Source organism: Tenrec ecaudatus, chromosome 2, assembly GCF_050624435.1.
Source record: "Tenrec ecaudatus isolate mTenEca1 chromosome 2, mTenEca1.hap1, whole genome shotgun sequence".
In the NCBI taxonomy this organism is placed as follows: Eukaryota; Metazoa; Chordata; class Mammalia; order Afrosoricida; family Tenrecidae; genus Tenrec; species Tenrec ecaudatus.
The window spans coordinates 8,786,697-8,814,449 of record NC_134531.1 but is presented as its reverse complement, the minus strand read 5'-3'; the positions used below and the strand labels follow the sequence as shown (position 1 = coordinate 8,814,449).

Here is a 27,753-nt window from a genome sequence, read left to right as displayed (position 1 = left end):
GAGGGTCAGGGATCTGGGAGCACTCAGGCCCGATAGGGGACAGGGGCTCCCATCCTCTTGGGGGTGCGAGGGGAACAAGCCTTCTGACCCAGCCCTCGGGGCAGCCTCCCCTCCGTCATGCAGGTGGGTGTGGCAGGTGGCAGGCAGGTCATGAGGGGCGGGGGCCAGTGGAGGAGTCTGCTACGCAGATGGTGAACAGGCCAGCCGGAGGGTCAGCAGATACAAGGCTTGTCCAGGCGTCCCAGCCCCTGTGGCTGTCTGAGGTGGGGGCGGTTCACCTGCACGTGCACCCCACGGGGAGGGGCCGGCTGGCCCGCTAGTGACCGTGGGCGGGCACCTGGCAGATAAGGCATTAACCGTCCAGGGACTCACCCCTGCGGACTCGCCCCTGTGGATCTGCTGACGCCTCTGTTCAGCCCAGGTGCTGGGTGAGGTGCCAAAGGTTCTCCTATAAAGGACGGGGCACCCGGCAGTGGCCACTGGCCCTGGCTGCTGCCCTGCCTGCCTGCTACCTGCTGCCCACCAGCCCCATCCAACACCACCATGGTGAGACTCGTGCTGCCCAACCCGGGCCTGGAGGACCGCATCCCATCCCTGGGCGAGCTGGACTCCCTGGAGGCCTCGGAGGCCTCGTCGCGGCCCAAGTGGGACAACAAGGCCCAGTACATGCTGACCTGCGTGGGCTTCTGCGTCGGGCTGGGCAACGTCTGGAGGTTCCCTTACCTGTGCCAGAGCCATGGAGGAGGTAGGGCCGCGGGCGGTGGGGAGGGGTGGGTGGGGATGGGGGTGGGCTAAGGCAACCTGGGGATTGAGCCAGCCTGGTGGGGAGGGGAGGTTGAGGGAGGGTTGGCTGGTGTACCTTCGGCCCCAGTGAGAGGCCACTTGGCTGGGGGATATGGGCAGGATGGGCGACCCCACTCCTCTGTGCAGACCACAGTGCCAGCTTCTCCTGTGGGGGCCGGGCTGAGGGGGAGGGGAGATTCCAGGGGCTGGGCCGGGTGGCGGGGGTGGCTGCCAGCCCCAGAGGTTGCAGTGGCCTAGCTGTTGGTGGAAAAAGCTTGAGTTTTGTCTTGACCCATTCCCCACCGCTGTCTGCCCTGCTCTGGAGAGGCGCCCCCACTCCCTCCCGTACTCCGGAGTCTCCCCAAGAATGAATCAAACCCAGAGGACGGGGCAGAGCAAAGCTCCCTTTTGGGGGGCCCCTTTCCTCTGGGCATGTGGCAAGTATGGGCCAGTCCCCCTGCTTCCACCTGAACAGCCAAGTGCTCTGAGAGTACAGTGACCACAAGCCCCCCTGCAGGACAGGTGTGCAGCCTAGCTGCCAGAGGGTCACTCTAGAGGGGACACAAACCCTGCGTCTCAGGTGGGCAAGTGAGCCACCAGCATGGGGCTCCTGCTGTCAAGTCACTGGCAGGGGACAGGCTGCAGTGTTGAGCCTGCTGCTCCCCCTGAGTGACATGGGGTTCCCGGCCGCAGGGTTTCCCAGGATGCATTTCCTTTGCTGAGGGGACAGTGTGGGGCTAGTGGAACAAGTGTCCTAAGAAAGTGCCAACAGGGCTGGTCCTAGGGAGCCTGCCTGACTCCTCCCAGGCTACCAAGGAGGGGGGCTTGGGTGCCATCTAAGGAGCCCTGGTGCTGTAGTGGGCTGATTGAGCTGCTAGCCACAAGCTTGGTGGTTCGAACCTACCAGAGGCTCCGATGGAGAAAGACGGAGGCCTGTCTACTACCATAATGACTTACAGCTTCGGAAACTGAATGGGGTAGTTTTACTCTGGCCTGTAGCGTCACCATGGTCGGAATCAAATGGAGCTTGGCTTGAGTTGCGTTATAAATGCCGGGTCCCTCTGCATTTCCTGACTAGCCTCTTGAGTTTGATGTCCATATGGTTCAGCAGGGCCAATGACTGGGCGGGGCCTCAGATCTGGCATGGGCAGCCACCACTGCAGCACCCACTGGCCGCCACTAGCCAAGCCTGGATGCTTCAGGGCCTCCCTTACAGCGGCGGCCCTGCCTGCTCCTTCCAGAATGGTCTGTGTTTCAATCCCAGCTCTGTGAGGGGGGGCGGATCCAAGGCTGCCATGCACACAGCACCCACACAGCTGTCCCTGGAAGCCAGACTGAGGGAATGGCCCTGGAGTCCCTTTCCGTACAGAAGGGGGTAAGAAAGGCCCCCTTCCTCTGCACCAGGGGACCCTTGCAGAAGTTGGGGAATCTATCCACTGTGTGACAGAGGCAGATGCTTGGGGGCATTGCTGACAGTGGGCTTGGGGAGCTGGGCATCATTCTAAGTGCCCCTAAGAACAAGCTCCTCAGGTCATCAGGAGAGGACCCCTCACTTTGGAGAGACACCCAGGCTTGGAAAAGAACCTATCCATGGCAGAAATATGGCCTCTAGGAGGAACCCCTCTGGTTCTCATGGCTGGGTTCCCATCACCCACTGCAGAGCAGGCCAGCTCCATGGGCCGCTTGGGCAGATGCTGTCGTCAGAGGGGACATCAGGATCTGAGGAGCCCCAAGGGGCAGGACTGTCCTAGAAGTGAAGACTCAGTGGCCACTAATATCTCCCTCTGCACCCCAAGCTTAAAAATGCCTTGTGAGCTAGCCAGGAAGCACCAGAAAGTGGGGGCACCCAGCAACCCTCCCATGGGTGTGGGCTAGGTGAGACCCAAAACTCAAGCCCGCCCCCACCCCACCCCCAGGCAGAGACAGGCAGATGGCATCCTACTGGGCTCCAGGCCATCCACCCAAGGTGATCAAAGCCTGGCTGGACCAGGGCTGGCTCCACCAGTTCAGCGCTGGGTTCTTCTATCTCCCCCACTAACTCACAAGGCTTAGGGGGCCCCTAGTTCATCACTCAGCCCAGGGTGCTCATGCCATCTGCCTGACTCACAGGGACATGGCTCTGGCACCCAGTATAGGGGCCTCACTGTCATCTGGCCCCATTCATGGATCTTCCTCTCATCTGCCCCACTGGGGGGGACCTCCTTCCATCCAACTGGTCTAGGGGTTCCCATTCTGTCCATCTGGCTGATGGGGTCCCAGCTCTGCCAACCTGGCTCAGTGTGGCCATGTCCCAGCCCCAAATGCCCCCACCCCCGGCATATGCCCCTGGTACCTTCTCTCCTCCCAGTCTCCACCTTCCAGGGCCTCCTACACACTGCAAGCCCACCCACCTCTCGAGCTATTAATCCTTTCCCAGGCCAACTCTCCCTCCCAGCAGCTGGGATTCAAACCGCTGACATTTTGTTTAGCAGCCGAGCACCTAACCCACTGCACCACAAGGACAGCTCAGAAGGAGCTGCCGGCCAAAAGCCTCTTTTGAGTGTATAACCCTTTATGGGAGCAGACAGTCTCATCTTACTCCCTCAGAGAGGCTGGTGGGTTTGAACTGCCCACCCTGAAGTTATCAGCCCAAGACCTATCACACAGCGCCACCCAGGGGGAGGCCTAGGGACTCCCAATAACAGAAGTCACACCCACAGTTGGCCAAGTTTGATGAGACCATCTTTTCCTGTGTCTCTCACCTCACCAAGTCGGTCCCTGACCCCTGCCCTCCTGCTGCTGTACATCCCCCTCAGATCCAGGCCACCCCCTCCTCACGCCCACTTCTAGGCCCATGCTGGCCTCCCAGAAATGGCTTCCATTTCTCGATCACCCAGCACATGCCTATATCCAGAGTGCTTCCCACCACAGGCCTGGCCACAGTGACAGGGATGGTGGCTTGGGAGTCCATAAGAGACCGAGGAGCGGACCATCCCTGTCCTACATATGGCAGCCAAAGCTGACCTCCCTCCAGAATATGTGACTGTCAAAGGCATGGCAGCAGCAGCCCTGTGCTGGACCACTTCTGCCCCTGCCAAGAGGAGACACTCTGCTGGGCTGTAGGCTGTGGACACTTCCCGAGATGGATTGCTGGGAGCCACATCCCACTCAAAGGTCCTCCAATGACCAACACCTGAAGGCAACCTCCCCCCCCCCACCTCCCTGCAGCTCTGCCACCCCAGCCTCACCTCTGAGTGGGGTGGGACAGGGGCAGTTTGGGTCATCTCTTGAATGAGTCCCTTGATCGGAGAGGTGAGGAGGGATGGAGGGCCCCGCAGCAGCTTCAAGGAGGAGGCTCTAACTTGGAACTAGAAAGGGAGGTTCCCATCCAAGCTCAGCCTGTTGCCAACGTGAGCAGAGGGTATGTGCTTTCTGGGGCAGGTCCCAGGGGTCGGGGAAAACGGGACAGAGCCGTGAGCACTTGCAAGATGCGGACTGACATCCCAAGGTCCCACGGCCAGCCGGCCCTCTGCCTGGCAGTCCCAGGGAGCAGGCTGTTGGAGTGTTCTAGCGAGCCTCCTCCGGGTGGACTTCAACCTCCACCCTTTGGTCGGCAGCCGTGTCGGTAAGCATATTGTATGCTGCCTGCCGAGGCGATGCCGTGACGCGAAGCGACCCCACACAGCAGAACGAGACACCGCATGGGCCTGTGCCCTCCCCGTACTTGTTCTTAAGTCTGAGCCCGTTGCTGTAGCCGCTGGGTCCATCCATCTGGTCCCAGGTCTTCCTCTGTCTCTCTGCACCCTCCCTCTGCTTTCCTAAGCATGACGTCCTTCTCCAGGGACTAGTTTCTCCTGCTAACATGGCTAAAGGACTTCAGATGTCTCACCAACCTTGCTTCTAAGGAGCATGCGGACTGTACTTCTTCCAGGGCAGGTGTGTGGCTCTGTTGGGAGGCTGGCCGTGACCCGTTCTGTTTTCTTCCCCGGTACCGTGATCCAGGTGCATCGATTCCTCTGCGGTCTTCTTTATTTAACGTCCAATGTTCCCATGCACGGGAGGCGATGGAAGATAGATACCTAGGCTTGACTCAGGCTCACCTTCGTCCTCAAAGGGACCTCTTTGCTCCGCCACATCTTTAACTCTGTTCTTAGGTGGGCTCCCTGGCTCTCATATGCAACCTCTGTCCATGCCCACCACCCAAGTCACCCTCTGCCCATGGCACTGACCTGGGGGTGCACAGCCTGGGGCAGCCCAGGGAAGACAGACCCCCCACCCCAGGAGAGACAGACCCTGCTCACAGATGGCTCTGGGGCCCTGAACAAGGCCTCAGAGGGGCTCAGACAGAGCAGGGGACAGAGTGGGGCACTCAAATGCCTTGGACCCCCAGAAGTGCTCCCCTTACCCAGGTCTCAGGGAGTCCTACATCTAGTCCCAAGTCCTCTCTCTAGTCCCTGCACCAGCTGTCACCTGTTTCAGCAGCCTCTCATGTTGCAACACCAGGACCATCCACTGGACTTCAGGGGACACAGCCACCACAGTGAGCTTGGGCAGCACCCACTGGGTCCGGACATGTCCTCTGCCAGTGGCACACTTCCAAAAGCACACCAGCAGACCACCTGGACCTGGGTGCGACCAGGTGGGCCAGCCTCTAGGTTGCCTCCCACTGAAGGACACCAACAGAGTGACGTCTCCTCCCTGCACACACGTGTACCTCACAGCATAGCCCGAGCAGGTGTGCCGAGGTGAGGTCAGACAGCCCCCATGTGCTGCCTTCAGAGAAATCGAGGGAAGGTCTCCGGCTGCCGCCGGCAGGGGAAATGCATACGTGCACAGACGCCCTCATGCAGACCACGGGGAGAACAGGCCCTCTGCTGACCACGCTTACATGTAATGCTCTGTGACGTCTGAGGATTCGGCATTCGAGATTGCCCTTGGAGGTTAGACCACCCTCACCAACTCCCGAGGCTCCCCGAGTCTAGCCACAACAGACCCCCAAGGATGAGGCCACTCCAGAGGGTGCAGCTGTCTGGCTCTGCTCAGACCAGGACAGGCCCCGAAGCTCACGACCCCTGCTGGCCTCTGGATTCACATCTGGAAAGTGGAATTGGGTGGACCAGCCCATTTCCAGGGGCCTGGCCCCAATGGGTCATGGTCAGGCTATGCCCAGAAGAGACAAGACCACTGGGCATGTGCGGCATGGTGGGGGCAGGGGCACAGGTTAGGAATCCCCATCCAGAGTCCCCATGCCTGCTCCCTGGGACAGCCCTGGAAGGGCTCGTCACAGCTGAGATCTTCCTGCAGATGAAGCTCAAGAAAGTGACGGCCACGGCCAGGCTGACCCCTAAGGGTAATTGGCCAAGCGTGGCCCCTGGCTAGAAGCCCACCGCCCACGCTGTGATCACAGTGCTGCATCTTGCCTGACAACTCCATGCCCATCCTCTTCCGGTCGACGGTCTACATAGAAGGGAGGTGTGTGGGTAGCTTAGAGGAGACACGTCACTTCCTATTCAGGAGCACCGTGGTCCCCCTCAGCCCCCCATCCAGTCCTCTACCAAACCACCATCAGGTACCTCCGCTAAGCGGCGGCAAGCGTTTTCCTTAAAGTCCTAGTCATGCATCTGAGGCTCCCTGGTTGAGTAACGGGTTCGCACTGGACTGCTCACCACAAGATCAGCGGTTGGAAACCACCAGTTGCTGTGAGAAAGAAAGACTAGGCTTTTTACTCCCGTCAAGAGTCACCATCTCAAAAACCGACATGGGTCGCTTTACCCTGTCCTATGGGGTCGCTGTGCGTCGAGTCAGAATCCGCTCGATGTCAGTGAGTGAGCGTGGAGCATAGAGCCCAGGTCCCCACCCTACTCCCCACCCCCCGGCTGTTTCTGAGCACCCAGGACCTTCACGTTTGGGGGGTGGGATTATGGGTTTGGAAATTATGTCAGGTGGTTGGCTTGAGGCTGATTTTAGGGGCTGCTTGGGTCTAACAGGACTCCCGAGTCGTGTCATGGCTGCTAACTGCAATGTCAGGAACCACCAGCCTCTCCATGGGGGCGGGGGGGGGGGGCGGGGAAAGACGGGCTATCGACTCAGAAACCCACGGGGGCAGTTCTACCCTGTCCCAGAGGGTCGCTCTGAGTCGGTGTGGACTCAAGGGCAGTGAGTTCCGGAGTCAGATATTCGCCAAGCTTTGCCTTGTGTGCTGGAGAGAGGAAAACGGGGCGTGGGAGCTCCTGTGCTGGGGCTGCAGACCCCTTCCCCCTCCTTGTCCAGCCTCCTTTTCCTCCTCCTCTTCCCCCTCTGCCTCTCCCCTTCTCTCTCCCCTCCTCAGGTGCCTTGCCCGGTTCCTCATATCCCGATGATGAGCGAGGGGAGCAAGGAGTGCATGAGTTTCCTTCCTAAGCGACGATTGGCTGGATGCCAATCGTTTTCACTGCCTCGAAGGGAAAGTGGTGACACCTATAAAGTGGTCACTAGAGACCCAGGCGTGAGTGCAGGTCTGCTGGCCTAGCCGACCGGGGGCCATGCCTGGTCTCTATCTCCGCCAAGGCGGACTTTTGTACTGAAATGCAGATGCCAAGCCCATCAGTTCCCGGGGAAGTGCGTGTGCCAGGGACCTTTGGACCCCTGTCCACTCAGCCAGCAAGGCCCCATCTGTCACTGCCCAGCCCCTCCTCCACGTCTCCACCCACAGCAGCTGGGGCCGGGCCAGGAAAGAAAGCAAGTGTTCCGGGAGGCTGAGGTATCCAGGGCATTGCTATTTTCCGGTGCCTATGGGACAGCCTCCTGGCTGTTCAGAACCTGCTCATCTCATGGATGAATGGGCTCTGGGGTCTGCCCTGCATCAGGCCCATCCTCTAGTCTAGCCGAGCACCTGCTGAGCTCCTGAGCCCCAGAGCAACTGCTGAGGCCTAGAGCAGCTAGGTATCTGACTCGCTGAGCCCCTGAAGATCTGAGCACCAGAGTACTTGAGCATCTGGACACCTGGGGCCCTGTCTACCAAAGCCCATGCTTGTCTGAGTGGCTGATTCTCTGAGGCCCTGAGGGTCTGTGATCCTGAGAACTCAAGCCTCTGAGCCCCTGACTCCCTAAGGCCCTGGGGCCCTGAGCACTTGAGCATCTGAGCACTTGGGGAGCCTGGGCTTCTGAGTGCCCAAGTCTTTGAACCCCTGACTACTTAAGGCCCTGAGTATCTGACTACCTGAACACCTGAGTGCCTGAGAACTTCAGCATCTGAGTGCATGAGTACCTGATCACTAAATAACTGAGTACTTAAGATACTGAGTATTTGACTACCTGAGCATCTGAGTACTTAAGTACCTGGTACCTGAATATTTAAGTGCCTGAACCCCTGAGGGCCTGAGGCTATGACTTGAGTACCCAAACACCTAAGCATCGGAGCACCTAGAGGCATGAGACCTGAGTACCTAAACACTGGAATACTGGAGCATCTGAGCATCTTGGTATACCCAGGTGGGGCTTTACAGGATGAGCAGGAGTCCCTGATGGGGAAGGGCAGGGAGGGAAAAGACCTCATGAATGATGCATGGACGGTGTGGCTAAGGGATGTGGGAGAGACATGTGGCTTTGCTTATCAGTAATTTTGCCTGAAAGAGTTTCCAATCAAGGCCCTGAGGAACAGTCACAAATGTGTCCTTTCTTATTTTAACTTTACTTTCACGGGTGCCATGACCTAGTGAGTGGGCCCAGATGGGCCCAGCCATCCCAGGGGGTAGGGGGTAGGGGGTGGGGAGATCCAGAAGCCTGGCGGCCAGGGACCAGTTTGGCCAAGCCAGCAAGGGGTTCCAGACAGCTCCCAATCCCAATCCAGCAAGGGGTTCCAGACAGTGCCCTCCCGCCCACTCACTCACCCACCCTCGGAGTCTGACGCCAGCTTCCTCCTCCTCTTGGACCTCTGTCCTCACTCTCTGCTGTTCATTTCACTCTCACACTGAGTTTACACCTGGCTGGGGCCCCTGAACTTTTATCTCCCAGACCAACCCTGCCCCCACCCTAGGCACCCCTCAGCATGTAAGGGCAGGGACCCCTGCAGTCAGCTCTAGTGTGTAGACAGGCCAGCCTCTCTGGGAGGGACCGGGTGCCAACATGGGGGAGGGGGAGTAGAAGGGAGCACCGAGGGGAGGGGGGTGAGCAAAGGGGGGTAGATGGAAAAGCTCCTGAGGTTGGTGGGGGCGTCATCTCTCTCTGTCTTACACATGCACCCACTTCCACCCCACCGTGGATCAGTCACGTGGAGGAGCAAGGTGGTGTGGACCCAAGTCATGTCATTTTCCATGGTGGCACAGGCAAGAGCAAGCTGGGCCCTGGCTGCGGAAGACCAGAGAAGACTGGTGTGTGTGAAGGGCGGCGCTGGCAGAGAACCTTGAAAGTCCCGTGGGCCGTCAGGAGAACCAACAGAGCCGTCTTGGAAGAAGGACAGCCAGAACGTTCCTCAGAGGCAAGGGCACGGAGAGTTTGTCCCATGTACTTTGGACATGTTATTAGGAGGAGCCAGTCCCTGGATACGGGGATCATGCTTGGGAAGTAGAGGGACAGCCAGAAAGAGGAAGGCCACGGCACGATGGGTCAGCGCAGTGGCTGCCTCCGTGGGCTCGGGCATGACCTCGATCGTGGGAGGGCGCAGGGCCAGGCATTGCTCGGCTCTGTTGCACATCGGGGTGCTGCGAGTCAGAACCAGCTCTATGGCACCCAACAACCACCTGGATATGCAGTCTCCATGCAGAGTGGGGAGAGGCTGGGAACCTGGCTAGCGCAAGGACAGGAAGTGCGGAGGGAAAGAGGAGCGGATGGGAAGGGAGTTAAGATTTAAGAGAGTTGGTGGAAGAAGAAGAAATAGAAAAGGCATGTTCTGGGATTAAAACAAACAAACAAACAAAAGCGGAGAAGGGGCAAGATTATCCTGAGCGAGAAAGGAAGTAAATGAGAGAGAAACAGAGAGACCTAGGAGCGAGAGAGCGAATGACCGTGGGGTCCAGAGAGAAAGAGAGAGGAGGAGGAGGGGGAGAGAGGAGTGAGGTGGCCGGCACTGTGGCTGCACATAGGTAAGGACATGGTAAGAACACAGTAAGGTGAGGATGTAGTTAAGAACATGCCGAGGTAAGGAAGGGTGTGGTAAAAGCAGGCTGTCATACGAAGGATATGTATGGCCAGTTAAGGAAGGATATAGGTAAGGGTCTGGGAAGGACATAGGTATAGACATAGGCAAGGTCAAAGGGCAAACATTTAAGGTCAGAGACTCAGTCGTTGGCAGGGTCAAGTGCTCAGCCTCATAGGAACTGAGCAGATAGGCGTTCTGACCGATGGGAAGCAGAGAGAAGAGAAGCCGGGGGCCGTCCATTCTTGGGGCACCTGGGAGACACTGAGCCCCAGGGGAGCTGCGTGATGAATGCAGCCAGGCAGTGTCCGGTGATGGGCTCAGTGGAGCGCCCTGCTGGTGCTCTACCAAGGAGCCCCACAGGAGTCACCCACCAGTCAGCCACCTCCTCTGAGCTCGGTACCACAGTACAGGAAGCCCTAGTATGGCCAAAGGGAGAGTGGCCTGGGCTCTCCAAGGTGGCAGATGCCCAAGGCTACATGTAGGGCTTGGCTTCCCAAGGGGACAGCACTCCTCTGTGCCAGAGGTTGGGAGTCACCTGCCTGCCTTGTTTAGACAGGTCCAGGACACTTTCAGGAGGAGAGGGGCCGGCAGATGAGGGTGGTGTCCTTGAGTGGCTGAAGTCCAGGGTCCACGGCCTCCCCGGGCCACAATCATGGCTCTCGGGAAATGCCATGCCAACAAATTCCCCACCAGGGTGGGGGCATGTGAAACCCTAAGCAATAGACGTGGTTTGGATTCTTATCACTCAGCTACTGAGCGGGCTTCCTGATTGCATTTTAACGACCTCTGGTTCAACAAGATCCTTCTAATCTCTGCTCGGGCATACTCCAAAGATCATCCATACTGTGTGTACCCACAGGATGCTGGTGTTTGCCCATCTGGCCCTGACGCACAGCTGGCAGCGCCAGAGCCCCAGCACGGGCCTGCTCTGGGTCGTGGGCTTGTCCTAATGCCCCTCAATGCCCTCATGCCCCATGGAAGAGCCGGAAGCTTTGCAAAACCAACACATTACAATGTGTGTTTTTCACAAATAACTCCCCTTCCGTCAGGGCCGCTCTGACTCATAGCAACCTTGGAGTACCAAAGCAGAACAAGCCTCGGAGGGTTTTGAAGGCTCTAAGGCAGCGGTCCTCAACCCTTTGGGGGGTCGGTCAACCCTTTCACAGGGGTCACCTGATTCATAACAGTAGCAAAATTAGTTATAAAGGAGCAACGAAAATAATTTTATGGTTGGGGGGTCACCATGTCATGAGGAGCTGCATTAAGGGGTCCCAGTATTAGGAAGGTTGAGAACCACTGCTCTAAGTCTTCAAATTGAACAAAGCCTCCTCTTCCCCCCGAGGGGTGGCTGGTGGGCTCAAACTGCTGACCTTTCCATCGATGGTTCGCCGAGCCACCGTGGCTCCTTTTAATGTATATATTCTATATCCTATAGCATTAATAGATACCGGCAGCGAATCCCCGGTCTATATATGATCTGTGCCAGGCACAACCAGCCACGCTCTGGCACAGCCTGTAAAAAAGTAAATAAATAAAATGATTTACATATTTTACATCCAGGTTCCCAACACTCCAAGGCAAATAAAGATCAGATTTATACAGAGGCCGATCATAAAAGGCAATAATGAAAACTTTTTAAATTGCCTTTCATTGCAGCCCTGTGTCAGAACTGATCGATATCAGGGCCTTCAGAAGGAACTCTGTTGTAAGTCGGGGGCCGGGGGAGGGGTCTTGTGTGAAGGGGCTTCAGACAGCTCATGGGAATATGCCATTGTCTTTGCATCTCATTTCCCCACGAGCTTTTGAGAACTCCCCTCGACTAACGGACCCGTGATAATCTTATACAAGGCAAATCGGTCTTGGAAGAAGGCCGGCCAGAATGCTCCTTCAAGGAAAGGATAGAGAGACTTTGAATCACGTGCTTTGGACAGCTGTCAGGAGAGACCAGTCCCTGGAGAAGAGTGTCATGCTTGGTAAAGCGGAGGCTTGGCGAAGGCAGGATGGATGGACAGGATGGACGGACAGCATGATGGACATGCAACAAGGGACTCAGACATAACACTTGTGAGGACAACGCAGGCCTGGGCTGTGTTTGCTTCTGTCAGTGCCAGCTCGACCACACCTAAGAACAACATACTATAATATATAAGATAGGGTATGCTATGCTGCTTGACAGATGTTATGATATAAATTGTGAAATAAAGTATATTCCTAGACATTTAGATGTTCTAGAAACACAACCACTGGTGCCATCGTGAATTACACGTTGGGCCCCCAACCCAAAGGCCAGTACCACCAGCTGCTCCGTGGGAGAAAGACAAGGCGGACAGTCCCAGAACCCCCAGGGGCAGCTCTATCCTGTCCTATAGGGCCGCGCTGAGGCGGGCTGGCCTCGAGGGTCGTGAGTTTGGCTCCATGGAGACAGAGAATCCTCCAAGGGCCATGGTGCAGGGATAGTAAGGGCAGGGAGGAGCCAGTGGAGTGGGCTCAGCACGGAACGTGCCGGCCCTGAGCTGCTGTCCGTCCACTCGCCATGGGGACGGTGCTGGGAGTCACAAGGCTGGCTCAGTCCCCACACCCCCATCCTCCTCCCGCCCCTCCTCCACTCAGCAGACTGTCCTGGGGTACCTTCCAGGTGGGCATCATGGGAATGATGAATGTGCCCCTGAAACACAGTGGGCACCACTGCCCATGAGGGTCCCTATTGATGGGCTTGCTGGGTGGGCTTCCAGCCTGAATCCCTGTTTGGGATGAAAGGAGACCCCGCGTTCTCCATGTGGTTCCTGGAAGAGGCTGGTGGTGGACACACGTGGAGAAGAAACAGGAGTGCACAATGCCTTCTGCCCTAGCCTCCCCTCCCAACATGCTGTTCTTGTCTTAAAATCCCCTGTGTCTGTCGCCTCGACTTGGACTTCTGGGGACACCGGGTGAATCAGAACAAAGCTAGGACCTGTGGGGTTATCAGTGGCTGTCCTGGTGGCATAGTGGTCAGGCATCGGGCTGTTAACAGCAAGGTCAGTGGTTCGAAATCACCAGCTAGCCAAGGAAGAAAGATGAGGCTTTCTAGTCCCGTGAAGAGCTACCGTCTCAGAAACTCCCATAAGGAGTGACCCTTAGAGACCCACAGGGGCAGTTACACCTTGTCCTCTGGGGTCTCTGTGAGTCAGAATCAACTCCATAGCCCTGAGTTTTCCTTAAGGATCACAACTCTGAGAAACCAGTTAGATCAGATCCACACCTGGGAACACTGGTCATTTTCCTGGTGCCTTGGATTTAAGGCCTGTCTATCTACTGCTGCAAGGCGGCCCTTTGGAAAGCCTGCGTGTGGAGTCCAGTTTCACTCTGACACCCCCGGGGCCACCATGAGGCAGACTGAAGAGCAGCTGGCGTGGGCCCTGGTTTCTCCGTCCGCTACGAACTGATCACCGGAGAACTTGCGGTTAGAATCAGCCGTCTCTTGAGATGCTGCAGCTCTGCTCCCTGGGTGCCCGTTTCTAGAAAGTTCCACGACGAGGCGGGGAGATCGTGGGCAGTGGCGTTGCCGGGGTGGGCTTCTAGGTACTCTGCTGGGCACCGGAGCTCCTCAGCCCAGGCTGGCTGGCTCAGGGGTCTGGCGGGAGGGGACCTGACACGCTGTCTGTCGCAGGAGCCTTCATGATCCCGTTCCTGATCCTGCTGGTGGTGGAGGGCATCCCGCTGCTGCACATGGAGTTCGCCATCGGGCAGAGGCTGCGCAAGGGGAGCGTGGGCGTCTGGAGCTCCATCCACCCAGCCCTGAAGGGCCTCGGTACGTGCCATGGCCACTGGAGGGACCGGGCCATAAGCCCTTTGTCCTGTCCATTCCCAGGAGAGAAAGCTCCTGGTTCTCTGTCCTTCCTCTTCCTTGAAGCCCCTGGAAACACTCTTGCATATTCTGGGTGTGTGAATTTAAGTGTCCCGCTGAACCACTCCTGGCCGCCAGTGACTGAGGCTACCAGGAGCCAGTCCTTCGGAGGGCTAGGGCATAGCGGTCACAACACGGAGGAGCTCAAGGTGGTGGTGACCTGGCTGGAACCCTGCAGGGAGCCCCCCAAGGGGATGTGGGCCCTGAAAACTGCCAAGCTTGGGGAGGAGCGGGGAGTCTCAGGGAAAATATCTCTGGAGGAAGGGGACATTCCCGAGGGTACAGTGACCCCAGCCCCTCACATTGCCCCCTCCTTTGTCTTCAAAGCCTCTTGTCTCTGCCTCGACAGGCTGGCCCTCTCTCTCTCTCTCTCTCTCTCTCTCTCTCTCTCTCTCTCTCTCTCTCTCTCTCCCTCCCTCCCTCTCTGTTTTTATCTGTTTCTCTCTGTCTCCATCTCTGTACTTATCTCTCTGTCAATATCTTGTTTCTCTCTCTCTGTTCATGTAGGTCTCTGTCTTTATCTCTCTGTGTCTCTTTCCCCAATGTCTCTGACTTTCTCTCTCTCTATTTCTGTTTCAAACTCCAGCTGACTCCACATATCCGTCTCTCTGTCTGTGTCTCTATCTCTCTCTGCATCTGTCTGTCTGTCTATTGGTCTGCATCTGTCGATGTCTCTCTGTATCTGTCGGTGTCTGGCTCTCTAGATGCACTGACCTCCCTGCCCTCGCCCGCCCCAGTTTCCTCAGCAGCGCCACTCACACCGCAGGGTAGCCCCTGCGCGGTGGTTCCCTGCCTGCCCTCCTGCCCATGTGTCCGGCCGTTGTAGTCTAGTTCCCTTTGCTGGCGGGTGGATGGAGCCCCTCCTCCCTGGGACAGAGACCCGTGCCCACGTGCATCCCAGGTCCCTACCAGACCCTTACCTACGTCCTTCCCCGCGCCCTCCCTGCAGGCATCGCCTCCATGTTCGTCTCCTTCATGGTGGGCCTCTACTACAACACCATCATCGCCTGGGTCATGTGGTACTTCTTCAACTCCTTCCAGGAGCCCCTGCCGTGGAGCCAGTGTCCCCTGAATGAGAACCGAACAGGTGAGCACCAGTTACATGCGGACGGGGCTCATCAGTGTCTGCTGGCAGTATCCCAGGAAAGGAGACTGGAGGACAGCCATGTGGGGTTTTCTTGGCTGTGGTCTTTATGAGACCATGTGGCCAGGCAGTTCTTCTGTGGCATCAACCACCAACCTTCTGATGAATCCTTCCCACTAGCCCCGATCCCAGCCCACAGTGACCTGACAGGACAGAACAAAGTAGAACAGCTCCTCAGAATCCCGAGTCTTCTCTGGAGGATCGGCTGGCAGATTTGAACTCCCGGCCTTGCTGTGAGCAGCCCTGTGCTTCCCCCACTGCACAGCAGCTGAGTGCACACCACTGGTGCCACGCAGGACCTCCTTCAGGAGCCCTGGTGGTGTGAGGGTGAAGCGCTCAGTTGTTCGCTGAAAGGTCAGAGGTTCAAAGTCACTAGTCGCCCCACTGCAGACCACTGAGACCTGGCCATCTGCTTCTTAGAGATTTCAGCTCAGGAAACCCTAGGGGGCAGTTCTATTCTGTCCCAAAAGAGCCTATGTATCTGGACCTACTCCATAGCAGCCGGAAGTGGCCATTGATGCTGGTTATATGGCAAGCAAGGAGTCCCGGTGGCATAGCACTTGGCTGCTAACAGAGAGGTGGACAGTTTGAACCCACCAGCTGATCCAGAAGAAAACTGCAGCCGTCTGCTCCTGTCCAGCCTTCAGGATGCAAAGCCCTGCGGGGCAGTTCCTCTCTGCCCATGGTCTCTATGATTTGGGGTCAGCTTGAACACACAACAATTTCAGGGTGAAAATTCAGATTACTCTAGATGATTCTGGGTAAAATCCAGGGAGGGTACCTATCTCTAAGACCATCCACACTCACGCACTGCCATCAAGTCAATGCTGGCTCCTAGTGACCCTCCAAGACAGGGTAGATCTGCCCGTGTGAGTTTCTGAGATTGAAACTCTTCACAGGAGTAGAAAGCCCCATCTTTCTCCCGTGGAGTGGCTGGTGGATTTGAACTGCTGATCTTGCGGGTCGCAGCCCAGTGTGTAATCACTCCATCATCAGGGTTCCTTCTAAGGACAAGAAGCCATTAAAAGCAGAAAATAAAACCACAGTGCAAGAACAAAGGGGTGGGCTTCCAAGCTCAAGGTGGAATGGCTTGCAGGGGAGGTAATTCTCCACCAGGTGGGTGTCCTTCCCACAGCACATACCTGTGCCCACCTGCTGGGGGCAGAACCTTCTCTTCCTGGGTGGTGGTATCAAACAAATTTGCTACCAATATGGACTGTGATATCTGTGTGGGCGTCCATACCCACAGGTGAGGGGCTCCAGATACTCTCTCAGAGCACACAGTGTGATAACCCACCACCTACCATGTCCTTCTGGAGCCACGTTCTCTGCAAACAGAAGGCATGTGACCCCGCCATCCTGGCACATCCAGGACCCCCTCCCCAGGATCACAGGAAGTGCAGACACCTTGTTTCAGCCTGGGAGTAGGGCAGGGGGTGGGGGGAAGTGGGCACTGGACTTAGTTGTCCTGAAAGCTCTCCACCTATCTGCATTAGAACATGGATGGGGTTTATTTTGTAACCAGTGGGCTAACTGCAAGTTCAGCAGTTCGAAACCACCAGCCACTCCGTGAGAGAAAGATGAGACTTTCTACTCCCATCTTGGAAGCCCACAGGAGCAGTTCAACCCTATCCTATAGGGTCATCATGGGTCAGCATTGACTCAATGCCAGTGAGTTTGCTTTTGGGTTTTCTGGCTAACCGAAAGTTTAGTGGGTCCAAACCACTGGCAGCTCCACGGGAGAAAGATGAGGTTTCCTACTCTCATGAAGAGTTACAGCCTCGGAAAGCCGGAGGGGCAGTTCTGTCCTATAGGGTTGCTGTCTGTGAGGCTTTCTACTCTGGTGAAGAGTTACAGCCTCAGAGGCCCAGAGCGGGCAGCTCTGCTCTGTCCTAGCGGGCTGTTGTGAGTTGGAAGGAATTCCACTGGCAGTGGGTTTGGTTTGGAGGCTTGAGATCCAATAAGCAGAGTGAGTAAGGCATTTTCAACATTGTGCATGACCCAGGGTCAGGGTCATCCAAATTAGCCCCTGGGGGGTGGGGAGTGAAGAATGCAGAACAAACTGCTTTTTTAAAGAGCTGTCTGTAGGGGGTCCGGCTGACAATGGCAACTGGAAAGGTTCCACAGGAACTGTAGGAGGGTGGTGAGCTTATATACGGGAGAGGAACCATTCTGAAAACAGGGGCCCACACTTCATGCTGTAGCAACCCTTCTACCCATCAGCTGTCCAAGAAGGTTGTGCACATCCATGTTATAACCAACCTCACTCAATTGTACATGCAGATCCGCTGTGTATGTTTTCAACAAACTCAAACTCCCTGCCATTGGGTCTCCTGTGGGATTCTGAGACTAGAAATCTTTGTGGGAGCACAAAATCTGAGCTGCTGTAGTGGGGCTGTGCTAGGGAAGGAGCCTGGGGTGCAGACAAATGAATGCCCTCACATGAGGTTGGGCGGTCCGGTTCACCCTGCGGTGCCTGGTAGACCAACTTCTGAAAGACCTCTCTCTCACTGCCATCGAATCAACTCTGACTCAGGGCAACCCCTGGGACCGAGTAGAGCTGCCCCTGTCCATTTCTGCGACAGCAGTTCTTGTTTGATGCAACCGCCCAGGAACAGAAGGGACTCCCCCAGGCAGGTGGACACAGATAGGTGCTGTGGGGACGGTACCCACCTGGCAGAGAAGTTTCCATTTGGAATGACCTCCCCCCAAGCCACTCCACTTTGAGCCAGGCGAGCCCACCTCTTTGGGACCGGAGTAGAGATCTTCATCTTCCTCCTGCAGAGCGGCTGGTGATTCCAACTGCTGGCTCTGAGGGTAGCCGACCAAAGCATCATTTTGTTTTCACCCATCGGTCCCTTGGGGTCAGACAGACGTGTACTAGCCCCTCCCCTTTTGCCCTGCCCTCATCTCCCCAACACTCTGGGACACCTGTGCGCAGTGGGGCAGCATCCTGGAGGAGAAGAGTGCGCTGTTAGAAAGGTCGCAAGGCAGTTCCATGAGACCTGAAAGACATCGAGCGGCCGGAACTTGTGTGGTGAGAACAGGGACAGGTCCTCAGAGTGGCCAGCGGTGGACCAGAGGCCAGGGCAAAGCAAGACTATCAAGAGACTCAGAAAGTGCCCACCACACTTGGGACTTTGCACACACAGTATATTGAGGGGAGGGGCCCATGTATATTCATGCGTGTGCAGAGGCATGTCTGGACACACAGATATTCAGGTGTCCATGCACATTCTTGTGTGGCGACATGGGTGCATGTGCATGAACTGTGCGTGCACGCTGCGTGTGGACATGCAGGTGCGTGTGTGCACGGGCGTCCCCTGGGCGGCCGCTTGCTGGGGTCCTGCGCCCTGGACTGACCCCCGCCGGCTGTCCCGCCAGGCCTAGTGGACGAGTGCGAGCGGAGCTCCCCGGTGGACTACTACTGGTACCGCGAGACACTCAACATCTCCACCTCCATCGACGAGTCGGGCTCCATCCAGTGGTGGATCCTGCTCTGCCTGACGTGCGCCTGGAGCGTGCTCTACGTGTGCACCATCCGCGGCATCGAGACCACCGGCAAGGTCCGTGGGAGCGCGGGGCGCGGGGCAGTCGCCCAGGTCTGGAGGTCCGGGGACTGGCCTGCCTCGGACCGCTCCCGCCTTCAGTGAAGTCAGCAAAGGGGGCGCGGGGCAGAGGCCTGGCAACGCTCGCGGCCCTCGGCCAGGGCGGAGCTAAGTGCCACCTTTCTCCGGTAGGACTGGGGGGGGGCAGGGGGAGCTGCGCTCCTGACGCCGCTCACCCCCTCCCTTCCTGCGCCCCCGCAGGCTGTGTACATCACCTCCACGCTGCCCTACGTTGTCTTAACCATCTTCCTCATCCGAGGCTTGACCCTGAAAGGAGCCACCAGCGGCATCGTCTTCCTCTTCACGCCCAACGTGAGTGGCCCAGCAGTGGGGTGTCACTGGAAGGGGGCGCACGGGCAGGAACTGGCTGGGGGACGGCTGAAAACAGAGCGGGCTGCTCTGACATTGTCCCCCAGGCAGGCAACACCACGCACCCCAGGGAGAGGCCCCCTTTTGCCCTTATGTGGCTGTGGCCATCGCTCACATTGGCCTAGGCTCTGCCTCCTGGAGCATGGGCCCCCGCTTCTCCCAGACTCCACTGCAGCCCACCCTTCTGTTGAGGTGGGGCCACCCTCTGGTGGATCGTTGGTACTGCACCGAGTTCCCCAGCTGAGGATCTGCTTGGCCCACAGGTCACGGAGCTGGCCAACCCTGTCACCTGGCTGGATGCTGGGGCACAGGTGTTCTACTCCTTCTCCCTGGCCTTCGGGGGGCTCATCTCCTTCTCAAGCTACAACTCCGTGCAGTGAGTGTGTGTTTGCGCCCCGCGAATCTCCCCGCCCCCAGCCCCACCCCCTGTCTCAGCCACAGCACAATCCCTGCAGGCCAGGTGCTCAGTCCCAATGCTCCCACCTGAGAAAGCCCCAGAACCCGAGGCGCCGGAGCCTCCAGGGGGTCCTGGTTCAAGCATTTGCTGAACCTAGCCTGGTTATCAGGCAAGGCTGGCTGGCTCGCTGCCTGGACAGGGACCACCACACATGAGAAGTGAGGAGCCACTGTGTCCCAGGACAGGGAGGGGCGAGCAGGGTTATGGGTGCAATGTAAGGTTCAGATGAGGGAAGGGACAGAAATACAGACACTGCCCATCCCCACCCCCCACCCCACCCCAGCCTGCAGGCCAAAGACAGCTGTGTGAACAGCAAGACTGGGGGATATGCAGGGGAGGGGGAGGCTGTGAGGGTGGGTGTGACCAGGACAGTGAGTAGGGGTGTGGCTGTCAGGGTCACCCAGGAGGCGAGCAAGGATCAGGCTGTGAGGCTGGGTGGGACCGGGAAGTGATGTTGAGGATGAGGCTCTGGGAGAGCTCTGCTCAGGCTTGGGCTTGTTAAGACCCCTGGCTGCTGAGGGGGCAGTTGGGAGGTAGGTCAGGGGCTGCTGCAGAGAGCTGGCTGGGAGGTTGTTGAAGGCCTCAGACCTCTGACTGGCCGTGCCCTGGGAGCAGCCAGAAGGATGGTGTGTGCTCTCTCCATGGTGGGACGATCGGTGCAGTGGCGGAGAGGCAGGGAGCTGGGCATGCCATCAGTGGCCTGTCAGAGATGAGGGTCAGCCTGGCCATGGAGCTGAGACTGGAACCCTCAGTGGGGTGGGCAGAGTCTCCCCTGAAGCTTGAGGCCAAGGCGGGGTGGTCCTGTGTGAGAGCAAGGGGTGAAAGAAAGACCATGAAGTGGGGCTAAAGAGAGTGGGTCTGGAAGACAGGAGGCCTTGAACCCAGAGTGAAGAGTCCCAGAACAGCTCAGGAACGGGATGCATAAGCGGTCTGAGGTGGCCCTAAGAAGCATGCCGTGGGAATCGAGGCAAGGGGCCTAGCCCCTGTCCCTGCACCCTGGGCAGAGGAGCATGGCCACCAGACTATGCCCTGGGTTGGCGCCTGCTGTATACATAGCCTCTCACAGTCAAAGCCAGATCTCAGTGATGGTCAATGAGGGACTAAGAGCCATGTGGGACCCTGGAGTTGGGGGCCACTGGTGTTCCTAAGCCAAAGCAAGGAGTGCCTTTGTCTCCGTGAAGCCATCCACACACGCACATGCACACACACAGACACGGGGCCAGCACACACCCTCAGCCCTGCTCGTCAGGGAGACTTCCTCTGGGCTCACCAAAAGGCTGGAAGTTCAAGTATACTCAGAGGGACCTCAGAAGAAAGACCTGGCAACCCACTTCCGGAAATTAAGCTCCTGGAAACCCATGAAGCAGCCAGTCCATCGACTCAACTGGAAACCGTTTCGGGGGTTTGGCTTGGTTTTGCTTTGTCTTTGACCTTTGTGTCCAGCCGAGCCCCATCACACTCTGTAAACTGAGTTCTGGCCCCTAAGAGGCCTGGTATAGTGGTTGCACACTGTCCTGCCATCTGCAAGGTTGACAGTTTGAAGCCAGCAGCCACTCCATGGGGGAAAGACAATGGGGCTTTCTACTCCCGTCAGGAGTGACAGTCTTGGAAATTCACAGGGCTGTCTTATAGGGTCACAGTGAGTCAGGATTGACTCGGTGGCAGTGAGTTTGGTTATTATTGTTATTGGTTTTAGTTTGGTTTTTTTTTTAAGAGTCCTGGCTGACCTTAAGGGCATCACTTGTTGCCAGGGGCTTTCCCAAAATAGGCGGGGCCTTGTTGGGAGGTGTCAGTGGTGTTCAGTGGGCTGAGCATGGAGGACCACCTGAGAAGGGTCAGGGGAAGGGGTCTGGACACCTGCTCAGCGGGCCCCAAGATGGAGGTGGCTGACAGGCTAGGAGACCTCCTGGCTCCCTGCTTCCTTCTCTCCAAGCACCCGCTGGGTGTCCCCACTGCTGGGGTTCCACGGTTCTCACTGTTTCTCCAAACCAGCAAGTCTACCCTCCTCATCTCTGAAGGGTACCTGGGTACCCTAGCATGCAAGGGGAGGGGTGTAAGCACAGACCAGTGGTTCTTAGCAAGGCCCAAAGCAGGCCCCGGCCGCCCAGAGCTGGTCCAGGTTCTTCAGCCACCAAGCCCAAGTATAAGCTCTTCCAGGGACACCCAGGATCCTCTCTGGGGGGTGTCAGGGGGAGGACATCTCCAGATCTCCAGAGTTCAGGAGCATGCCATCTTATTCCTGGGAGTGCCCCGGTCACATTACAAAGACCAGCAGCTCAGCCTCCCCCACACTGCCCCTGGGTCTCGGGGCCACTACCAGGCCCCCAGCCCATCCTCCCCATGCTCGGCTGCCCGGGCATGCCGTGACAGCCACCTGGTCCACAGCAACAACTGCGAGATGGACTCCGTGATCGTGTCCGTCATCAACGGCTTCACGTCGGTCTATGCGGCCACCGTGGTCTACTCCATCATCGGCTTCCGAGCCACCGAGCGCTATGATGAATGCTTCGATCGGTAAGCCCACCATCACCCCCACTCCGGGACCCCTGGCTGGCCCACGAGGTCCCATGACGGTGGCAGCTTCGCTCCTGTTGCAGGAATATCCTGACCCTCATGAACCAGTTCGACCTGCCCGAAGGTAACGTGACCCAGGACAACTTCGCGCAGATGCAGGAGTATTTGAACGCCACCTATCCCACGGAGTTCAGCCAGCTGACCTTCCAGACCTGCGACATGAACACCTTCCTCTCAGAAGTGAGTCCTCTGGGGCTCTCCCCCACACCCTCTAGAGCCAGTTCCCCTAGTCAGAGGTGCCTCAGTCACCCGCCATATCATAAATGTCACAGAAGGCACTGTGCTGCTAACTGCAAGGACGGCGGTTCAAACCCACCAGCTGCTCCTTGGAAGGAAGATGAGGCTGTCTGCTCCCATAGACTCACAGCCTCGGAATCCCTGCATGAGGTCGCTATGAGTCATCATTGACCCGACATCAGTGGGTTTACATAGTGGGTGTAATGACGAGTCTTTCTGCCCCTGTGAAGAGTTACAGCCTCGGAAACCCACAAGGGCAGTTCTGCCCTGTCCTTAGGGTCCCTATGAGCCGGCATCTGGCTGTGCTTCTTCCAAGACAGACCAGTCTGTTCTTGCAGCTCGGGTACATCGGCTCTTCTTCTCCAGCACCATACTTCAAATGCATCCATTCTTTATCTTATTCAATCTCAACTTTCATTCACATGCAGAGGAGACCGTGGAAAATACCATGGCTTGGGCTAGGAGCACCCTAGTCCCCTCCTTGCTCTTAAACACTTTAGGGCAGCTTGGGCAGCAGATCTACCCAGTGCAACATGTTTGATTTCTTGACGACTGCTCCCCATGGGTGTCGACTGGAAGCCCCAGTGGATGAAGTCCTTTGTCAATGCCGGTCCTTCCCCACCCAGCATGATGCTGTTGGCTGTCGGTCCAGTTGCGAGGACTTTGTTGTCTTTACGAGTCGCCGTGCACGCCGGAGGCTGCCGTCTCTGATCTTCATCAGCAGGTGCTTCAGACACCTGCGTGAAGGTAGAATTCGGTGCCTCGGGATGCTCCTACCTTTAGTGTGCTGGTTGTGACATTCAAGGGTCCGTAGACGTGTTGTTCCAATGGGCATCCATCACAGCCCCCTCAGGGCCGCTTCCTCCTCCTCCTTCCTCTCTGCGGTTCCGGTTTGCTTTTGACCCTCCATCATCCTCTGTCCATGAGGAAGCGCTGCCCTTTGGAGCTGAAGTGGTCAATTATTCAGTGAGTTCAGTTGCAGTCCTAAAGGGTGTCAAAGGGCCATGGCCTTGGGGCTCCCCCCAGCCTAGTCTCTAGCCCACCAGTAAGCCCGACCTCCTTTAGGATCCAGGGTTTCCTTCTACCCTTTCCTCCCGCTCTATCCAGGAACCTCTAATGGGATCCCTTTCAGAGCAATTGATAGTGGTAGCCATGCACCATTTGATTCTCCTGGTCTCAGGATCAGGGGCCTGCAGTTTGCCTGCCTGCTCCACGCGCTTGTCATCAGACTAAATGCTCTTTGTCAGTGTCCCAGACCATATTTTGTTGCGATCGGAGGGGATTTGACTGGCTCATTTAGGGAAGTAGGTTGCCAGGACTTTCTGACTAGCCTCTCTTGCTCTGAACGCTCTTCAGAAACCGGTCCTCGGTGTCTGAGCTTGCTGGTGTCTGCAGTACCCGGGGCATAACTTTCAGCACGATGGCAACACCAACCCACCAGCCACTGCGGTAGTGACAGGTGGTGACCCTCAGGCCTTTGGGATAGCATTTCCTGGTGTCTTGAAATGCACCGCGGTGTGGGCGTTATTACTGGCTGGATCTCCTGGGCAGAGAGCAAGGAGCACACTGGGGTCTAGAAGCTGGCACCTGTTGTTGTTGTGAGGTGCCATCGAGTCAGTTCTGACCCACAAGGACCTTCCGCTCAACGGAAGGAAGCACTGCCCGGTCCTGCACAGCCCTCACAAAGGTTCCTGTGCTTGCGCCCCTTGTTGCAGCCGCTGTGTCAGTCCATCGCCTTGAGGACCTATCTCTTTGTCACTGGCCCTCCACTTTGCCGAGGTGACATCCCTCTCCAGGGACTGGGCTCCCCTCACAACACATCCACAGTACATGAGACAAGCCCTGGCCACCCTCGCCTCTACGGAGCACTCTGGCCTGACTGCTCCCAATACAGATCAGCTTGTCCTTTGGCAGTACACGGCACCTTCAAAAGTCTACTCCAGACCAGATGGCAGATGCGTCGATTCTTCACTGGTCTTACTCTGTAGTCACTGTCCAACTTTCACATGCATCTGAAGCAGTGGAAAAGTCCACGGCTTGGCTCAGGCACACCTTAGTCTCAAAGTAACGTCCTTGCTCTTCCACACTCTAAAGAGGGCTGTGCGGCAGATCGACCCAGTGCGCCTCTTCTTGTGATCTCTGGCCTGCCGCTTCCATGAACTTTGATTGGATCCTTGCCACCTTCAACCTTTTCTCCATTTATCATAATGTCCCCTACTGGTCCCGTGGTGGAGTCTGGTCTCAATGCTCTCAGTGTATGCTAAATACATTGAGTCGTGGTAACCCATACTGCTGTCCTTGAACTTCTACAGCAAGCGCTTCCAGTCCGCCTCCCTTCCGGCAAACCAGGCCGTGTCATCTGTGTACAGCAGGCTGTTCCTAAACCTTGGGGCGCATTTCTAGGTGCCCTGTGGGGCCAACAGTAAGCATTGATTGGGCTGTTAACCAAAAGGCTATCCGTTTGAACCCGCCAGCCGCCCTGTTGGGGAGACTGAGGCAAGTCTGCTCTTGTAGAGATTTACTGCCTGGTTCCACTCCATTTGATCGGGTCACTATGATTGGTGGGTGACGGGTCATGGGCGGGGCCCCTGCTGCCTGCCTGCCTGTCCCCCCGCAGGGTGTGGAGGGCACTGGGCTGGCCTTCATCGTCTTCACGGAAGCCATCACCAAGATGCCGGTGTCCCCACTGTGGTCCGTGCTTTTCTTCATCATGCTCTTCTGCCTCGGCCTCTCGTCCATGTTTGGGAACATGGAGGGCGTGGTGGTGCCCCTGCAGGACCTCAAGATCATCCCCCCCAAGTGGCCCAAGGAGCTGCTCACAGGTGCGTAGTCCCGTCCCCCCCCCCCCCCCCCCGCAGGAGCTGGGCCCAGGGCCATCAGCCGCCTGGATGTGTGGGAACAACAAGGACAGGGTCAGCCTGGCCACAGGGAGAGGGCTTGAAAGAGCTTCTTCCAGGGCAGGGGCAGGGAGGGGAGCCAATAGAGGAGCTCAGAGAGCACACACACACACACACACACACACACACACAAAGAAATGGGGGCCGGGTTTCCAGAGTACGGCCTGGCCCCAGAAAGGGAGTGGACTTCGCCATCCTTTGAGTCCTTGGGAGGTAGAGGGTGGGGGTTGTTCTGGAGCATTTCAGTAGGGGGCTGGCAGGTGGAGTCCTGAGCCACAGGTGTCTGCTCAGAGGATCAGCTTGTGCCTGAGACCACAGTCAGGACCCCCCACAGAGGCAGCAGCTAATCCAGGGCCACCCTCCAAGGGGGTGCAAGAAGGGAAGTGGTACAGAGCCATGGGAAGGAGAGTCAATGCCACTCTGTCCGCCCAAGACAGACACAGTGGCAGGGGACCAGGGTCAGTGGGGGAGGTTAGATGGTGGGGCATGGAGGATCCCAGAGGTGGGGTCAGACAGAGTGGATTTGGGGAAGGTCTGTTGTTAGGGAGCTGGCGGGGAGGTGGGCCCAGGCAGGCCAGGACATAGCCCAGGAGCCCGCAGGACTTTGGACACACTTTGAATGGGGTGAGGCGGGTTGGGGGGAATGATGCTAGCTAAGGAGGTGGGGGGGACAGAGGACAGGCTGGGGGCCTGGGAGGACAGAGGACAGACTGGGGTCAGGGGGGTACATGGAGAAGGAGGTGCAGGCTTATTAGTTGGGGAGGCAGGGGGACCTAGCCAGACAAATAAGGTGCTATTCAGGGTCTGCTGTGGACAGGGCTTGTTCTCAGAAGGACAGGGAGGTGGGCGCTCAGGGACCTTCTGACTCCATCTGCCAGAGGATGACCCTCTCAGGATGGCCATCTGGGTTGTCAGTGCAGAAAGCCTATCTGGTCCCCGGCTAGGGTTGGCATACCTGCAGTGTCCTGCGCAGGTCGGGCCTCACACTGCAGCCAATGCCGGCCTCACGCCCTTCGTTCTTGTGATTACTATTTCCTGAGATGGATTCAGTCCAGAATCTGATGTCTGAATGCAGGGCCCATGCTGACCCGGGACCCAGATGTAGAAACTGTGCAGCTACTAGAATCCCCAAGGCTGGTGGGCCAGCGACACTCCCAACCAGGCCACAGCCTCCCACCCGACCTTTGGGCTGTACTGGGTGCCTCTGCCCTCAGGTAACCTCTCCCTGTCTACCTGCAGGCCTGATCTGCCTGGGGACCTACCTCATCGCCTTCATCTTCACGCTGAATTCGGGCCAGTACTGGCTCTCGTTGCTGGACAGCTATGCCGGCTCCATTCCTCTGCTGGTCATCGCCTTCTGCGAGATGTTCGCAGTCGTATATGTGTATGGCGTGGACAGGTAGGGAGACAGGTCATCTGCATGTGTGGTGTGGACAGGTAGGCAGGGAGGGCCCCTGGCCCTCGAGGTCTGCAGCAAAGCCCTGGGCAGGGAAACCACACAACTTCAGTGATAGGTTGGTCCACCTGTGTACGTGGACTTCCATGGAACAGTGGGGGCTGGGCACCAGGCTCCAGGTGGGGATCTGAGACAGGCCCAGGGGTCCCTGCTGGATTTCCAGAAGCCACCCACACTGTCCTCTCTAGCCCTGCTGGACCCTCTCTAGACCTAACTGTCCACAGACCAGAGTCCACACCTCCATTCTCTAACTCAAGGCCGGTCTCCTCTGCTGTCGAGACAAGGGAGGGTGTGTGGATGGAGCAGTGGCCTGGCTTTGTCCACCGGGTGGACTCTCATCCTCTCGGCCCCCCTCCAGGTTTAACAAGGACATCGAGTTCATGATCGGCCACAAGCCCAACATCTTCTGGCAAGTCATGTGGAGAGTGGTCAGCCCGCTGCTCATGCTGGTCATCTTCCTTTTCTTCTTTGTGGTCAAGGTCAACGAGGAGCTGATATACAGCGTCTGGGACCCCAACTATGTGAGCGCTGGCTGCCCCACTGGGGCTCAGGAAGGGGAGGCAGTGGGTCAGGTGCCTGTGAAGGGACTGCAGGGAGTGGGGCGAGGAGAGAGGAGGACTGGGGAGATGGAGGAAGTGGGAGGAGCTGGGAGGAGGGGGGAGAAGGAGTAGGGGGAAAGAGGGGGAGGAGGGCAGAGAGATGGAGAAGGGAAAGGGAAGATGTTTGGAGAGCATGGGAGGGAGGAAGGAGGAGGGAGGAGGGCTCAGGGAGGAGGGATAGGGTACAGGACGGGGTGGATGGGAGAAGTGGGAAGGAGGGGAGAAATCTGGGCAAGATGGGAGAGGTGGGAGGCAAGAGGTGGGCTGATGGCGCACACAGGGCAGAGGAAGGTAAGGGCATTGAAGACGGTACGTGGCAGCCTGGGGTTACGGCAACATTTTTTCCCTCTCCTCCCGGGCCCCTGAGGAGACAACCCCCCCAGCCCCCACATACACACACACACACTTGTCCTCACGCACTGCTCACCCAGTATGGCTTTCTTCGTAGCCGGAATTCCCGAAGTCGCAGAAAACCACCTATCCCAACTGGGTGTACGCCGTGGTGGTCATCGTTGCCGGGGTGCCCTGCCTCACCATCCCGGGCTTCGCCATCTACAAACTGATCCGCAGCCGCTGCGGGCGGCACGAGGAGCAGCAAGGGCTGGTTGGTGGCCTGTCCCTGCCCTCGGTGAATGGAGACCTCAAGAACTGA

At 57.5% G+C, this 27,753-nt stretch overlaps 1 protein-coding gene across 1 annotated transcript; it reads left to right on the top strand.

Moving 5' to 3' along the window:
- Positions 1–543: 543 nt before the first annotated feature.
- Positions 544–27,753, top strand: SLC6A19 (solute carrier family 6 member 19). The gene is made up of 12 exons (XM_075542981.1): positions 544–745; positions 13,524–13,664; positions 14,710–14,847; positions 18,289–18,470; positions 18,714–18,824; positions 19,145–19,257; positions 21,724–21,852; positions 21,936–22,092; positions 24,767–24,971; positions 26,286–26,445; positions 26,861–27,023; positions 27,550–27,753. Exons 1-12 carry the CDS (start codon positions 544–546, stop codon positions 27,751–27,753), a joined length of 1,905 nt encoding a protein of 634 aa, XP_075399096.1.

Bases quoted from the DNA above. Each gene is read 5' to 3' on its own strand.
- SLC6A19 (XM_075542981.1), top strand. From the start codon at position 544: ATGGTGAGACTCGTGCTGCCCAACCCGGGCCTGGAGGACCGCATCCCA. The intron at 18,471-18,713 runs GTCCGTGGGAGC...GCGCCCCCGCAG, and splicing joins GCATCGAGACCACCGGCAAG to GCTGTGTACATCACCTCCAC. The intron at 18,825-19,144 runs GTGAGTGGCCCA...CTTGGCCCACAG, and splicing joins TCTTCCTCTTCACGCCCAAC to GTCACGGAGCTGGCCAACCC.